A 16,385-nucleotide genomic window follows, 5' to 3' on the forward strand; every position below is an offset into this window, starting at 1 on the left:
CCGCTAAATCTCTTCTTTCCCCCGTTTTCTCTTCTGCTTAAATACTACAGTTGTTCCGTGTGCTAGGAAATTAAACATTCTTGCCTTTCAGCCTTGCAGGAGTTTAACAGCCACCGGAGAGAAAACAGTTGATGCTTTTCATTTGTACCATTGTAAACCAATGGTATATCTCATTTTTTGAATTCTAAACAGCTTTCTGTTCATTGTTTGCAGCCTCACAGAGGAGGTCTTTTGGGTGGAGAGGTAGAAATGCTTTACTTCTTGTATTGGCTAGAGATAGCCTAGCATTTAGATCTCGAGTTAAATATTGTTGGTTAGCATATAGCTTTTTTGTCAGTGGTCAAGTCCACAAAATGGCTTTTGCAGTGAGCAAAGGTACAGCAAAGGACTTATATAAAGGAAAGCTTTTCATTCTGTTTCACACTGACTTAAAGGTCAACTGGACTGGAATTCCGTTAAGGGTTGGATTATAATTTTTTCTTCTTGCGTGTGTGTGTGACTGAACATACATTGATGGGTGTAAAAACACACTTTCTCTCTTCCCCTTAGAACAAAAATGCAACAGTCGCACCTCTGCTCCATGCTTTTTAATTTTCAAGAGTTTACATGCTCAAGTTTCAGTAAAGCTGCTGTCTTACTGGACATGAAGTGTAATTGTTAGATAACATTGGGAGGTCATGGTTGGCCATCGCTTTTAAATGGAAGGAAATACCAGTTCTTCGTTGTATCTGAGCCTGCTTAATTTGATAAAGCAGCAGATTGAAATTTACACTATTTTAATCTGAGTAGGTAGTTCTGGATCTGGCAATTTAGCATGGCACATGAATATATGAGGAAGACTAAGTATTTTGAATATTTGAACTTGTCTTGTTTGGTGTGCTTAGTGACACAGTCAAGCTGAAGGATAGCCAGTGTCTCTTTGTTTTAAATACGTTGAATTTCCAAAATTGAGCTAGTCTGAGCATCTCAGCCACTGTGGGCTTATTAACATAAATATTTCTTTTTTTTTTTTCCCCCTATTTTTCTGTGGTGCTCTGTCAAAAATGGAAAAGAAACCCCAAAGCTTCATGTTGCCATAATATTGGCAGACAGATGAACAATACATAGAAATATTTTGTCCTTCAAGAAAGACATGAACTGAGCTAAATACAAATCCAAATTTTACACAGCAGAGGACAAAGCAGCTAATCGTAAGGGGAAGTTTAGATTGAGTCAGTTAAAAACTGAAAGTGTCGTAAAACAAAAATACAGTGTGACACTGTCAGAGCTCTTGGAAAGCTGTCCTTATTCTTTTTGCAGAAAGCAGCCTTGATTTGGGGAAGATTAAAGTATCTGAAAATTACATTTTGCAGCTACTGACTTCTCTCATGTTTTTAAAAATTTTCTTTCTTCCTAAAAATCCATCCAAAAGCACTAATAGAGTTTGGGGGGGTGGCAATATACATTTATATATTTTTAAAAACTTTTACAGGAATCCAGTTGACTTTTAAAATCTTTGGGTTTTTTTAACTGTCACACATGTAACTTCCATGTCTTCCATAACCATAGAATTCTGGTGATACTGTTTACTTGGAAAATACAATTTCATCTTTAAGATGTCTTATCCCTTTGCAAACCATCAGCTGCAGTTGGGTTTTTCAACATTCTAGGTATTGATTCCTCTCCTTGGAAAGAGGACATTTAAACATTGTCTTTAAAGACATCAGATTGCCCTTTGACTTCAGTCTTTGCAATCTGTCCTGAATTTGTGAGTTTGTTGTCTGAGCATGAACATATGTTGTGCTAATTTTTTAGTTACTGATGGAGCTGTTCATTGCAAGTGGAGCAGTCTGTTTAGAAACCACAGCGTAATATTTCACAGAATACATACTTGTTTGTTGTAAACTGGATTGGCAAAATGTAAGAGAGAATATTGGGAGGACCTACATTTCTTTGAGCCGCACATCTAATATGACTGCAAAATCCATCGGTTTCACTGCTCTGTTTTATTGTGGTTTGGTAGTTTTTTGTTTTTTGTTTTTTTTAATATAAGCAGAATTCAGTTTTAGCAAGTGGGACACAAAGCAAATAGGAAGGATAGTTTTTGAAGTAATTTATCACTTCAAAATTTATCAGTGCTTTCTTTTTAAAATGCAAGTGTAGAAATCCTATAAGCAGAAAGCAGACTAATTCTTACTGCATGTGAATATTTTAACACTAGCTAGGCAAAAAGAAAATGTTTCCATACTTTAAGCATTGAAGTGGCAGAGCATGCCAAGAAGCTTAGCAAGCGGACTTCCAGGGTTTAAACTGGAGAAAAAATCCAACCCGAGGCTCTTAAAGTGCTGTCAGTGAAAAGAGATTAGACATCTGAAGGTGCACGGGACTTCCTTGATACTGGATTGCTTTCCGTAAGCAGAGTGTCACCAGTCTTTGCAGAGCATGTCTCATGATGACGGTCTCGTTTCAGTCCAGCATGGGCAGAATGAAAGGCCTCCATTGGGATGCAGCTGAACTCGCCTTTGAGTTGAACAAACACCCCTTCCACATTTGAGCCGCTTGGGCCAGACCTGAAAATCATGCTACCAGATATGAATTTCAGATTATATTTTTAAACTTGACCACTGCACCATGTCTTTTTTTTCTTATTACCTGGCTTTGTCATTGCTTACTCTCTGCTGTAGCATACTGCTTGTAGGCAGTCCCTGTACATAGGACACTGTATAATTATTTTCTTAGTCTTAGCAAGTGTAAGTACTCCAGATCTCTTTCTGTAGCTGTTGACTGCATGGCACTGCATGTTAAATCATCTTTTTGTTTAGGCCATTGTAGAAGTCTGTGTTGAAGATCTCTCTGTGTTCCTGTGTACAGTGCTAGCTTGGAGCATACATTGGAAATACAGTTTGCCTTTCTCTACTGTTGCTGTGCATTGCATGTGTGTGTTGCTGTGTATGCCAAGTTACAGGTACTGCAGGATGTGCAGTTTGGGTAATTAATTCACTTCAAGTAAGTACTAAGAAAAACTAAAATAAGAAAAAAAAAAAATCTGTTTCCTGTAGTCAGAGAGTTGTGTACAGGTGCCTTGTGTCACCCAAACTGTTCTGTGAATGCAGTCTGTAGGTTCTGCCCAGAACCTATGGAAAGGCATGAGACCAGCTGAGTTTGAGACTGCCAGCTTTTACACACTTACTTATGCGCTGGTTGTGGCTTCTTAGCTGATGGTCATGCGTAACTACCATGGAGCACATTTCAAAGATTTGTAAAGGAACTAGTTCCTTATGGGTGTGTTGGTTTATTTTTTTCTCAAGAGACTGGACTGGGCACGATAGGAATGAAGGTTTTGGATAGTTGGGTGAAGCAGCCCCAGGAGAACGGCACAAGGCAAATGTCTTTTGGATAGCATCGAAGGACACTTCAAAAAGAAATGAAGCATCAACATTCAACTTTAAGTCATACCATACAAATTTGTTAGTTATAATAACATGCAGTCCTCTCAAAGGGATTTAAAAACCATGCTCCAGTTACAGAGGATGGTTTTTGTTTCTTTGTAAGGGGAAGCTGAGAGGATACATGTTAAGCCTAAACGCTGGCTTAGCCTGTTTCAGAAATGCCGAAAGGACTCTTTTTTGATAGTTGCGCCCTGTGGGTACATGAGTGAGGCATGGGGGTGCACTTCATGCTTGATAGCCTCAAGAACATTATCCTGTAAATAGCTTTTAGGTCTGTGTGAGACATCCCCTTGAACAAGATCCAAAGGCTCCTTAGGCTTGTGGCTTTACTTGAGCCTTTGGTCACTGTATTTTGGAGATGAGGGGAAAAATGTGTGTAGCTGTGTGGTAGGAGTGCAGCTTCTCTGCTGTCTCCTTTTGAAATGAAAAGAGATAGATGTACCCTGTGTAAGCATGTACATCTGTGGTTTCCCAGTTCAGGGCAGAGGAATCTCTCAGACATAACCATCTCAGCATCCCCTTTGGTGTGCGGGACTAACTTAGCAGCATTTTTTTTTATTAAAGCCATTCAGCAAGGGCCAAGTCAGCCTCTGCATATTTTGACTAAATGATTTGCCTGAGATTTCATACTGGTAGTATCTAATTCTCTTGTTTCCCTCTATTTTTTCATGATGCCTCTTTGGATGAGCCAGATAAGTTTGACTCAGCCAAAGCAAACTTCGGGGAGCTTGAAGTTTGCTGTATTTGTCTGGGAATAACTAGTCTGACTCTAGGAATAAGCATCTTTCACTTCAATATGTTACAAAGCTGTTGCTCTTTTTATGGCCAGCCAGGGAGCCTAAAATGAACGGGCTTCCAAAAGGCTTTCTGTTTAGTGTTTCAAAAGGCTGCAGCTTGAGTTCATCCAAATCTAAATTAAGAAGATAGGATTGAACAGCGAAATTAATCCTAACATAGAGTCAAGTTTTAGAGTAGTAGTTTGTAATGTCCTCTGGACTTGGACATGACACTACCTTGTCACAGCAAATGTATTCTCTTTGGCTTGGCAGAGTGCATATGAATAGGTATTGTACTGGTTTGCACGATGTGCTTCAATAGTTTGGAATTGGTTCATAAAGTCCTGTGCTTCTCCCTTTAAAATCTAAACCTCTTCTGTTTATGCTCCTCCTAAATCAGGATTTGGTGTCTACACAGGCAGAAAACGCAATTCACTGACCCCGAGATCGAGTCTATTTCCTTGTCCGGGTTGCCAGCGGGATATTGATCTCGGAGAACGTGGCATCAATGGCTTATTTCGCAACTTTACTTTGGAAACCATTGTGGAACGATACAGACAGGCAGCCAGGGCAGCCATTGCTATAATGTGTGATTTCTGCAAACCTCCACCTCAAGAGTCCACTAAGAGCTGCATGGACTGCAGTGCAAGCTATTGCAATGAATGTTTCAAAATACACCATCCTTGGGGAACTGCGAAAGCCCAGCATGAATATGTAGGGCCAACGACCAACTTCAGACCCAAGGTAAGTATACTGTATCTTACAGAATTTGGGTTGCAGTATTTGCATACAGCTGCAGATGTATCTGTGCAACGGTAATTAATATTTTGGACCATTGTTGCTTTATTGACTATTGCTGTTATTTATTGAAACATAAGCTTTTGTTCCTGATGCTGAAGTTGCTGGGGTTGAAGCAGACATTGAGAAAATATTTGAAGAGGACCCTAAAAATAAGGATTTTTTTCTTTTTACTGTGGGGAAGGGATTGTGTTGTTTGTCATTTGGGTCTTTTTTTTTTCTTGTTTTTGCAAGACTTAATGATCTTGAACGTCTAGAATGGCAGTGCTTTTCTCTAAAAGTCAGGTCAAGGATGATGCTTGTCTGCAGTAAACTTAAAAAACCCAACACAACTGGCCTCCTCCTCTGCCCCCCCTTATGGCAGATTCCCTTTCGATGTTTTGTGCCTGAACCTGATCCATCACAAAGCATTTTCTTTCTCTCCTCCTTCTAGCAATAGCAAAAGGTGAAGTTCAGGTCTCCATTGCAATTACACACTGTTATTTTTTTCACTCTCCAGAAGAGAAAAATGTTATGGCAGGTTTTCTGCTTTATGTACTGCTGTTGCTGCTGCTGCATTCAGACAAAACAGGAGTGATTGCAAAGTGCCATTACCTTTGTTTCTCCTGCTAAGTGTGATGCAGAACATGGCAGTGCCTTACTGAATTTAAGTTACACAAGGGGAGGAATTGTAACAGCTGCCATCTCTCTAACAAGGGACCACGGTAGGTCTTACTGTCCCAGCACTTGCTGCATGCATGTGGCCAGTGACCTCACTGGAGGTCCCACAGATATTGGAAATGCTGATGTTCAAGGAGTCTTGATTAATTTTTATTAAATAAAGTAGATTTGATTAATGTGCAGTGCATCAGAAGCTCTTGACTGGTGGTGCACCTTCTTTCTAAGGCTGGAAAAATTTGAGCCTCAAAAGTTAGCCAGCTGGCAGATAATGAACAACCAGAAGTTAGTGCCATTTTTCTTGTGTTTAACACATTAATTCCAGTTAAGAACAAACATGTGCTTGATGTGCTTTAAAGTGTGCTAGCACACAGCTGTTTTTGTGAAATGTCCCTGTATTGGGTAAATAAGAGTTTGCATGCTGTCTTCCAGCTCCTGATCTAAAATGCTGTACAGCTCAATGCTACAATGTTTCTTCCTAAAAATGCCAAAGCCATCTTGTGATCCTTATGTAATCTTAAAGGTGCTATATGTTGTTATACTACATGCAGACTGAATTTGGATTTAGAAGTCAGTAGCTGAATTCTGTTGAAGCAGAGCCAAAAGGGGCGAAGTAGTTTAGATCATCCTGACCTTGATGTATCAAGTATGTGTGTGCGTGTGTGGGATTTAGCTTTTTTGAATTGTATGTGAAGACATATAGATGTGATATCAGATAGATATGTGAAGATGACTGTTTATAAAAGAAAAAAAAAAAGAGAAAACCATAGTATAGTTAAATCAACTATAAATATATCTCCTTTGTAGAAAAACTTGGCAACAACTGTAAACTGATCTTTACTGTGCTCTTATAGAGAAGCTTGAGGACTGTTTGAGCTTAATATAAAGAAAGTGCATTTTTCATTGCACTGCATTGTTAAGACCTGAATTGAATGCATGGAGTATTTGCTGGTCTCCTAAACAATGTTCCCAGTCATCACTTAAATTTACAACCAGACTGGAGAGCACTTTGTAATGTGTGTGGTGGGGATGGGAGAAGCATATACTGGGCTGATCTTGAATTCTGAGAGAACAACACGAGGTTATCTACTGGCCTCTTCTGTCTCTAGCTTGCTGCTGTAATTCTTGCTTATACAAGGAGATGAATAAAAATACGTGGTTTCTGTTAGGTGTGATTATGCACTGCTGTGAAGAAATTAGTTCCGCAGACTAGCAGCATGACTGCATTTTTTGGAGATGTCTGCCTGCACAGCTGGTTTTCCTGAAAGTTTCCTCCCCCTGAGCCGTGCTCCCCCAAACCCAGCAGTCAATGACAATGGTATAGCTTATTGCGTGTTCTGCTTAATGACAGTCTTATGTACCAGGGCTCTAGAGAGACTGGTGTCTTTGGGCTTTTCACCATAGCCTAAGATAACATTTGGGGCTTAAAAGTTATTTTCGGGGATGGTCTGCAATTTTAGCTTAATACGTCCACATTTATGCTACTCACTATTTTCTGTTTTTGTGCCCTTTCCTCCTTTTTTTTTTTTAATATGTGTGTTAAAATATGATACTTTAAAAACTTGACTGTTGCCACTGCTGTCTTGTTCTTCTCCCTGACATGAAACTGAAAAGCTTTCTCAAGAGTTCTTCCTTTGGTAACATGGAGGAGATGGACCTAAATGTTATCATTCAGTGCTCTGGAATGAAGCAAAGCATTTTTTTTTTAGCAACCCCCCTGCCCCCTTTTAGATGGTTTTGTCTGTTACTTGAGCTGGGAGTTGAGCAGCACTTTTTTTTCCTCTTCAATCAGTGATTTCAACATGTTCAGTTTTTGAAAGATGATTTTTAGCAAACACCAGCTTTATTGTGATGCTGTTTAAGTTGATACTAGAATTAGTGCTCAGCATGAATTACTTATAATTGGAGTCAGACAGAAAAATTGAAACACTGGAGCCTTTTGTCTTTATGCTGACTGTGGCTGGTGGTAGTGGCTGCATTTCGTTTGTTGCTCCAAGAGCACTGGCTATGTGGCTGATGTGAGTCTAGCTTAGACTTAAATCATTACAGTATTTTGTCAACTCTTGCTTGAAGAAACAGTTCATAGCCATTTTAAGAGAGAGCTGAGATGCTGGCATGGAAAGTGTTAAGTTTAACAGAGTGGGTGCATTATGTATTGCATTTATTGCAATTTGTATTATTGCATACGTACTGAAAGCTCTGAACAGGAGTGTAGGGAGCTTGAGGCACGCAAACAACGTTAGGGATTAGCAAAACTGTTGATGGCAGTATGGAGGGTATGTGATGGGTATACTGAGGGTGCTATGGGTTTTTGCACTGTAAACCTCGTGAAACTGGGTGTGTTCATCTGCTGGCTTTCACTAGCATGGACAAATATAAAAGGTGGAAGATAAACTGAATATAAAAACCCACTGATGGAATCAGATGCTGCTGTGGGATGATTATTTTGATGGTTTGTTGAGCACCTCAGTTTGTGGAAGCACAGCTGCATTCTCTCTGCTCTCTCTTTTTTTTTTTTTTTTTGTCAGATTTTGATGTGTCCAGAACATGAAATGGAGAGGGTAAACATGTACTGTGAAATCTGCAGAAGGCCTGTTTGTCATCTTTGTAAACTAGGTGGATGTCATGCAAACCATAGAGTAACAACCATGAGCACTGCCTACAAAACCCTTAAGGTAAAAATAAATATTGTTGGACCTGGCCTTGAGAACGGGGAAGAGTACTGAGCTTCTGGTGTAAGGGCAAACTCCTTCTGGCAGGAAGCCAGGACGTGTGTTTAGAGGACACTGAACTAGTTATGAGGCATGCTGTTGTGCAACATCTGTTAATGTATATGTTAGAGTGACATAGCACATGTCTGTGAAACTAAGCTATAGGTTCTATGAGACTTGAAATGTAACCCCTTAAAAGTGCTTCCACCTTATTTTAGCCAGCTGTACAGCAGTACTGACCAATGCAGGAGGTTTAAGCAGTTAATACTTTACAATCTAGCTTTTACCCCTGGATGTCAGATAAGTGTTCTAAGTGTGTGTGTGGCTGGGTTGCTGATACTTCAGAAGCACTCTGAAAAATTTGCATCTGAAGTTATCTGTTGGGACATCAATGTTTCTGAAGTTGCATAGCTGTTAATTTCCTAAGCGCAGCACAACAGGGAAGACTTGCAAACATTGCTTTTTTACTAAAGAATGATTGCTGCTCCTCTTCTTCCTTTTCTCCTTCTCTTGCTCAGAGAAAAAAAAAAAAGAAAAAAGGCCAGCCCAGCCTGCCTTGTGCCCTTTGGCCTCCTCGCCCATTTGCAAGGCTTTTTCTGTACAGCTGGTTAACTCTTGCAACTAAGGAAGTGCAGAGACACTCATAAGTTTGTGCTCTGAAAAATTTTTCTAGCAAACCTTACTACAAATGAGTTCATAACTAACAAGGCTTTTCTGTAAGTTGTAGTGATGTCCTGAAGCCTCATGTTCCTAGCCTAAGAGAGGGTGACTCCTGTGGCTGAGGAGGAATGAGCCAGCTGAGGCTGTTACCTCTTGTCCTTAGAGGCTGTTCCCCCAGTCCTGCTCACTGCAGGGGCCCAATGTTCCTGCGCAGTTATCACAGGTCACTGAGCCCTTCTCCGTGGGGTTGCTGTTCATAGCTGGTGGGAGGCTGTTGTCCTTGTAACTAGATAAATCAAGCGCTAGCTGGATAACCTGCCCACAGTTGTCAGTTCGGGTGGGATCCCCTTACTCTGCCAGCTTGCTGTTTTATTTTAACAGGAGAAGCTTTCAAAAGATATCGAGTACCTCATCAGTAAGGAGAGCCAGGTGAAAGCTCACATCACACAGCTGGATTTGCTGCTGAAAGAAACTGAGGTAAGAGTGGCATGTGGGTTGTCTGAGGATGGCTCTTGCAGGGACACAGCAGGGACTTGAACTGTTTTCGGTGCAGCATTTCAAATCCTTTTGTTTTTTTCAGTTAGCCAGTAAAACCATTTCTGTACAGTTTGCGTTAGTCCTGAATCACACATGGTAAGACCTAGTCCCGACAGCGTGGGAAATCAGGGCAACATAGAGAGGGAAGTTTTGTGTGCTGCTGTAATTAACTGAAATAAAGCTTATTTGATACCTTAACCAAAGAGAGGTGGGTTAGACTTACAGCTCTTGTGTTTTTAATGGTGCTGTAGAATTTACACTGTCTGTTTACCTTGGGGATATTGCAGTAAAGTCAGAATGAAGGGCAAAATCTCCCTGCAGAAGAGTCAGAGTTGGGGACATGCTCACATACAAGCTGCAAAACATATGCAGGAAATTGCAGGAGCTCCTGGCCCTGGCTGTACCTTGACACAGTCTGCTTGTGCTTTGCAGTTCCTTTTATCCAGGGCACTAGTCAGAGGTGGCACTATGGTTCTGAGAGCATATGTGAGAAAATGGGCTGCACCCCTGGTTCAGGGTGATTTGGGAAGATGGAAGAGCACGCCTAGCTCTTGGGCATGAAAACTTCAGAGACTGCCCTGCTTTTATAGTGCTTTTCCATGAGCTGTTTGAACAAATGCCCTGCATAACTTGAGACATAATCAGAGCAATACTTTCCTGCTTTTTGTTCTGTGTAAGACAGTAAGTGCTTGCTAGCTTGGGTGCAGCTTGATCTGTATTTTCAGTGCTGAAGAGCATAACAAAGCTCATTAGTCTTGTCTGTCAAACAGATGACTAGATTGCTGTATCTTCAACAACCTTAAGTATGTTTCTGTACACAGCCACAGTGCTGTGGAGTCTGTCTAAAATGTCTTTCGTTCCCTCATAGTGCAACAGTGAAAGAGCTAAAGAAGAAGCATCTCACAGTTTTGAGAAATTATATCATGTCCTGGAAGAAAAGAAAGCCGCAGCTCTTAGGGCAATTGAAACTTCTAAGAATGTAAGACTGGAAAAATTGCAAACACAAGCAGAAGAATATCAAGGGCTCCTGGAAAATAATGGCCTTGTAGGATATGCTCAGGAAGTGCTGAAGGAAACTGATCCGTCTTGTTTTGTTCAAACAGCAAAACAACTTCATGTCAGGTATCTTAATTGTCTTCTGTTTAAGGTACAGGTACTGTTCCAGGATGTCTGGTCAGTCATATTCTTTTGACACCTACTAGCAAAGTAGTGAATGCAGTACCTTGTATTGCAGAGGCACAGAGATGGTCCTGGTACCGTTCAGTAGAAATTACTATGCTACAGTCTGCCTTAAGAAAGAGCGCACAGAAGGGTCTCTGTCCTGTGACAAAGCCTGGCCTTGTTCAGTAGGACTGCAGTGGAAGGGTAGCCCATTCAGCTCCCTGACACTTTGCTTTGCTCAGAGATTGTATCAGTATTTGCAAGTTAAGCTAACAGGTCTCTTCTGACTTGAAACTCTTTGATCTTAATAGTTGTTCTCCATTAGCACTTCACACCTATTTTGTTCTTTGAACATAATGCCTCAAATAGTTAAAATGCTCTGCCAACCCAAATGATTACCTGTTCCTTATCTTTACACTGATGTACAGAAGACCTTTAAATTTTGCATTTAAATTCTGTGTAGAGAGACAAATTCCTGGGAGACATCAGGACATACATGAAAACAGAACTGTTTTTAAAGCAAAACCTAGCATTATTACTTTAAGGAATGCACACATGTGAATTCCCTCTTCTGCCATCCCTCTGCTTCTGTGCTTTCAGAATCCAAAAAGCTACTGAATCTCTGAAGAGCTTCAGGCCAGCAGCTGAAAGTACTTTTGGAGACTTTGTGGTGGACATAGCCAAGCAAGAAGAGATCCTCAGTGACTTGTCCTTCCATTCCAGTGGTAAATTGCAAGAGCATCAGGTCTTTCTCCAGTTATGGCTTTAAGGGCTTCTCTGGAAAGAGACAAAGCTTAGGCAGGACTGCAGTGGCAGAACTCAGTCTTGTGACTTGCATTGTCCCTTCTGTCTCCAGGATCCAGAGGGCATTACGTGGCACCAATGCTAACTTCAGCTTTGATAAAGAAGCTAAGATACCATCGCATTCGATAACAGTTTACATTGGCTTCCAAAATATTGTAGTTAAGTAGTACTGGGTCTTTCTAGAAGCTGTTTGTTGCATGACAGGGAATAATAGGTGTTTATGTTTTTTTAGCTGCCAGCAAGAATAAATTATATAACTTTCAAAGTAAAAACAGAAAGTAAGGGATTTATTTAAGTGTGTGAACAGAACCATCCTCATCTGCACTTTTGAACTAAGTCAGATTCCCCTCCTCTCCCTGCCCCCACACATTGTGCAACAGCTACTCATCAGTGGGATTGTATGGTTAGTTTTAAAATACTGTGTATCTAAATTTGAGTTTTTTTTCTCCTGAATCTCTGGCGTTCCAGGTATAGATATACCAGAAATCAATGAAGAGCAAAGCAGAATGTACAACAAAGCTCTGATCAGTTGGGAATGCCCTGGGAAGACAGACTCAGCTGATATCTATGTTCTTGAGTATCGTAAGCTTAACAGAGAAGAGGAGAGTGCAACGTGGCAGGAGGTCAAAGTTTGCAGCAAGAGCAAAGTAATATCTGATCTTGATGATGACAGCAGCTATGCCTTTAGGGTTCGAGGATATAAAGGGTCCATCTGTAGCTGTTGGAGCCGAGAAGTTATTTTGCGTACACCTCCAGCTCCAGGTATTGGCTTTTCTTATGTCCACAAGGTGCTGAATCTGTGTCTGTCGGTATTAAGAGCTGTAAGTGGTTTGCAGTCGCTCCCAGACTTCTACTATGCTGTTACTGGTTGCATAAATATTTAGAAGCACTGTTAACAAGCAGTTAAGTAGCTAGTATATTGAGACTGTGTTAGCTTGCATATATCCCTTCGCATGATGAATAGCCTTTAAAAGTGAGAAAATCTAATGCCAGTGTGACTTAAAATATAGTCTATAAGCACAGAATGACACATACTTAACTAAGAGGAAATTTTTTGGGATAATCTTTTGCAGTTTTCAGTTTTCTTTTTGATGACAAATGTGGGTACAATAGTGAACGTCTCCTGAGGAAGAACCTCTGTGGAAAGTAGGGCTGGATTTCCTCTGTTGCTGGGATCTGAGCGCATACAGGTCGGATGCTACACAACCCTGGATTACATCATTGGCGACACTGGGATTGACAAAGGGAAGCACTTCTGGGCTTTTCATGTGGAAGCCTATTCATACCTGGTGAAAGTGGGAGTTGTTTCCGGCAACAAGATACAGAAATTGTTCCATAATACCCATGATGTGACCAGCCCAAGGTAAATTGCAGACTCTTACTTAATACATGTTTTATGTAAGGAGATGTCTTTTTAAAAAGAGTGAGTCTGGTCTCAGTTAGTAAACAAGGTGAACCTAACCAGTGGAAAGTGGCTTGAAAGACATGGTATAAGCAAGTTGTCCTGTTCATGTCCTACTGTCAGTAGAAAGATGTTCTGATTATCCAGAGTCCTATTTTCTTTGTTTTTGGGAAAGAAGTCAGGTTCCTATAGGTGTCAATACAGGTCAGTTAAAGCAAGAAGATTAAAAAAGAAAAGCATCAGTTGTAAGGTTGAAGCGATGCTTAATTGTCAGTCATAAGACTCTGCCTTAATTCCCTCAGCATACTAGATTTGGCGGCTGTTCAGAGATACAGTGTTCACTGTGCATATCTCTGGATCTTTGCTGTAACTTGGGTCATGATGGATTATAAATCACTGGCTTACCCCAAGCTATTCGCTTGCCTACGGTACTGAACACTACTGAGCTCAAGCCAAAGTACAGTGGACAAACCAGCAGAAAGATTTCCAGCTCTTAATTGTAGTAAGCCTGGATGTGTCTAGGAACTGCAGGCTGGGAGGCTGTCTCCTGGGGACTTTTAACTCTTTCAGGAATCTGACAAATGTATTGGCTTCCTTTTGTATAACATACTGAATGTGTAAAAATGCCAGTGTCTTGAGCTGCTTAAAGTCAGACAGAGCCTATTTGCAAGGTGAGAAATTAGACCCTGTTTTCCTGATTTCTTTTTCCTTATCCACACAAATACCTGGAAAACTTTAGCTGACACATATCCAGCCTCCCCCTAAACACCCCTAAAAAGCAAACCTAGCTAGGGATTGTCTGCACATGAGAATGTGTGTTTCTCTGATCTGTCTTCATCTGGGGAGAGAAGTAGAGGGAAAACTATGTAGACTGAACAAATCTGGCTACAAACTTTCTCTGGTAAACCAGTTGGGAAACAGGGGTTGAGGGAAGCCTCCAGGCAGAGAACTTTAGGAAAAAAAACAAAACAAAACAAAAAAACACCAAAAAACCCCCACACAAAAAACGTAAGCCACTGCTTTTTGTGTTGTGAGTTTTAAAGACAATATAATACAGCAGTGGCATGGAAAACTCATAGGAAAACAGTAATATTAAATGTGTTTACTGGTGTCATTTAACATTACATAAATAAAGTTATTACATACCTTGTCTGTAATGATTAGTTGTATTTGCTAAATTACTTTGCAATTTAACTAATTTACTGTACCCATAGGTTCATTAATGATTGCCTAGCATGTGAGTACCTTTAGATACATCTGCTCCTCAGTAAAGCCTTCTGTGGTCTCATCCTCATTACTGTTTAGCTGTTATTAGTTGTTTGAAGTGGCCCAAGTGAGTGTTCTCCACCTCCTAAATGCATCTTCCCTCCTGGCTTAGGTATATTTGTACCTCACAAGGTTTTGTGCGTGATCGTGTGGTGTTACCTGTCTTACAAAAATGTTTTCTCCAGTTCACATCACTCATCCCATTTCAAAATGTGACAAAAGAAAATGGTTGTTTTTCTGTTCTAGGTATGAACAAGATAGTGGTCACGACAGTGGGAGTGAAGATGCCTTCTTTGACTCATTGCAGCCTTTCACACTGGTCACTTTAGGCATGAAGAAGTTCTTCATCCCCACGACACCTGCTGCCCCCAAGGATCCAGTGAGCAGAATCCTTCCCCTGCCATCGCGCTTGGGCATCTGCCTCGACTGTGACAAAGGCAAGGTGGGGTTTTACGACGCAGGCTGTATGAAATGCCTTTACGAGTGCGAGGTGGACTGCTCTGGCATAATGTACCCGGCATTTGCCTTAATGGGTGGCGCGGCAGTTTATCTTGAGGAAGCCGTGACAACAAAGTATGGGGAGTACCACAATGACATCTAGTGCTGTAATCTCTTCCGATTGCTGTTCTGAGATGGAAGATGAGAGCAGAAGAATTCTGCCTTAGTTTTCAGTCCTGATTAATTACATTCTACCCATGTGTTGCTCACAAGCCTCTGAGTCATGTTTTTTTTAAACAAATGGTCCAGACACTTCCCACACCAGTGGGAAATGTTCTTCCAGGAATTCTCCTGCCTTTCTGGTGATCTGTGCAATGCTGTTCTCCACAGATTTTCTTCCCAGGGGTAAGCGGTGAAGAATCATAGAATCATAAAGGTTGGAAAAGACCTCAAGGAAGTTTGACTAGCAACTAAAATTACTCTTCAGGGGTAGAAATCTGCCTTTTAGGTAACTTAAATCCTTACGTGGTCAGTTTTGCAGTTAATGGGAGTCAAAGCTGACAGCATGTGATTGCCATTCTTCTTTAAGAAATCTGCCTGAATGCCTCTGAGGGTTCAGATGCTTTCCAGTTAACCCCTGAGCACCAGGGCGTGGACCTTTCAGCACGAAATAGCATTTGCAAAAATACAATATAAAGCAGGGAGAAATCAGAACTGCCATTGAATGTTTAGATTGTATTGGGAAAGAGGAGGAAGGTAAACTGGGATCTGACTGCATGTCATGTATCTTTAATGTGAGTGTTCTGACACCTGGTGTCTTACAGTTGGTGGCATAATAGTAAGTTTCTCTGCTCTTCCAGGCTTTTACTTTAAGCTGTATAAAATATATTTTAAGTGCAATTTGACCCTAAACATCAGATTTTAGAATCCAAAATCAGAAGTGTTTGCATGGGTAATAGTACCTAGTATTCAGGCAAAAGCAAATGAGTTATTGACTTGAGTAATAATGTGTGAACTTCTTAAAAAAATCAGGTATTTCTTGTAGTACTTGTTTCTGTAAGCTAATTTTTGATCTAGTAGCAGCCTGTTCTTTTTAGTAAGAATGTTAAAAATGCACTGCTTAAATTTTGAGACACAATTTCTGCCTTAAAGGATGTCAGATTTCTCAAATTTCTGTTTGTCTCGTGTTTGCATGTAGTAGTTTTTCATAGAATCATAGTACCACAAAATGGTTTGGGTTGGAAGGGATGTTTAAACATCACATAGTCCAACCCCCCTGCCATGGTCAGGGACAACTTTCACTACAGAAGGTTGCTCAAAGCTCTGTCCAACCTAACCTTGAACACCTCCAGGGATGGGGCATCCACAGCTTCTCTGGGCAACCTGTTCCAGGGTCTCGCCACTCTCATCGTTAGAAATTTCTTCCCAATATCTAATCTAAATCTACCTGCTTTCAGTTTAAAACTGTTGCCACTTGTCCTGTTACTACAGGCCTTGGTAAAAAGTCTCTCTCCATCTTTCTCTTGAGCCCTGTTTATATATTGAAAGGCCTTACAGAAGTCCAGGTATATGACATCTGTAGCTCTTCCGTTGTCCACTGATGCAGTCTTTCCATCACAGAAGGCCACTAGATGAGTCAGGCACATTTTTCCCTTGGTGAATCCGTGCTGTCTCTTTAATCACCTCCCTGTCTTCCATATGTTTTGAAATATCTTCCAGGAGGATCTGTTACATAGAATCATGGAAT

At 40.7% G+C, this 16,385-nt stretch overlaps 1 protein-coding gene across 1 annotated transcript in view; it reads left to right on the forward strand.

Moving 5' to 3' along the window:
* Window positions 1-14,801, forward strand: part of LOC104464749 (E3 ubiquitin-protein ligase TRIM36-like) — an 18,474-nt gene extending 3,673 nt beyond the window's left edge. The window contains 9 exon segments of the mRNA XM_010077570.1: window positions 4,623-4,948; window positions 8,188-8,334; window positions 9,412-9,507; window positions 10,436-10,689; window positions 11,329-11,453; window positions 12,001-12,294; window positions 12,606-12,657; window positions 12,659-12,895; window positions 14,447-14,801. Coding sequence (XP_010075872.1) covers window positions 4,623-4,948; window positions 8,188-8,334; window positions 9,412-9,507; window positions 10,436-10,689; window positions 11,329-11,453; window positions 12,001-12,294; window positions 12,606-12,657; window positions 12,659-12,895; window positions 14,447-14,801 — 1,886 coding nt within the window.
* Window positions 14,802-16,385: the final 1,584 nt, after the last annotated feature.

This window comes from Pterocles gutturalis, unplaced genomic scaffold (assembly GCF_000699245.1).
Source record: "Pterocles gutturalis isolate BGI_N339 unplaced genomic scaffold, ASM69924v1 scaffold853, whole genome shotgun sequence".
NCBI classification, from domain to species: domain Eukaryota; kingdom Metazoa; phylum Chordata; class Aves; order Pterocliformes; family Pteroclidae; genus Pterocles; species Pterocles gutturalis.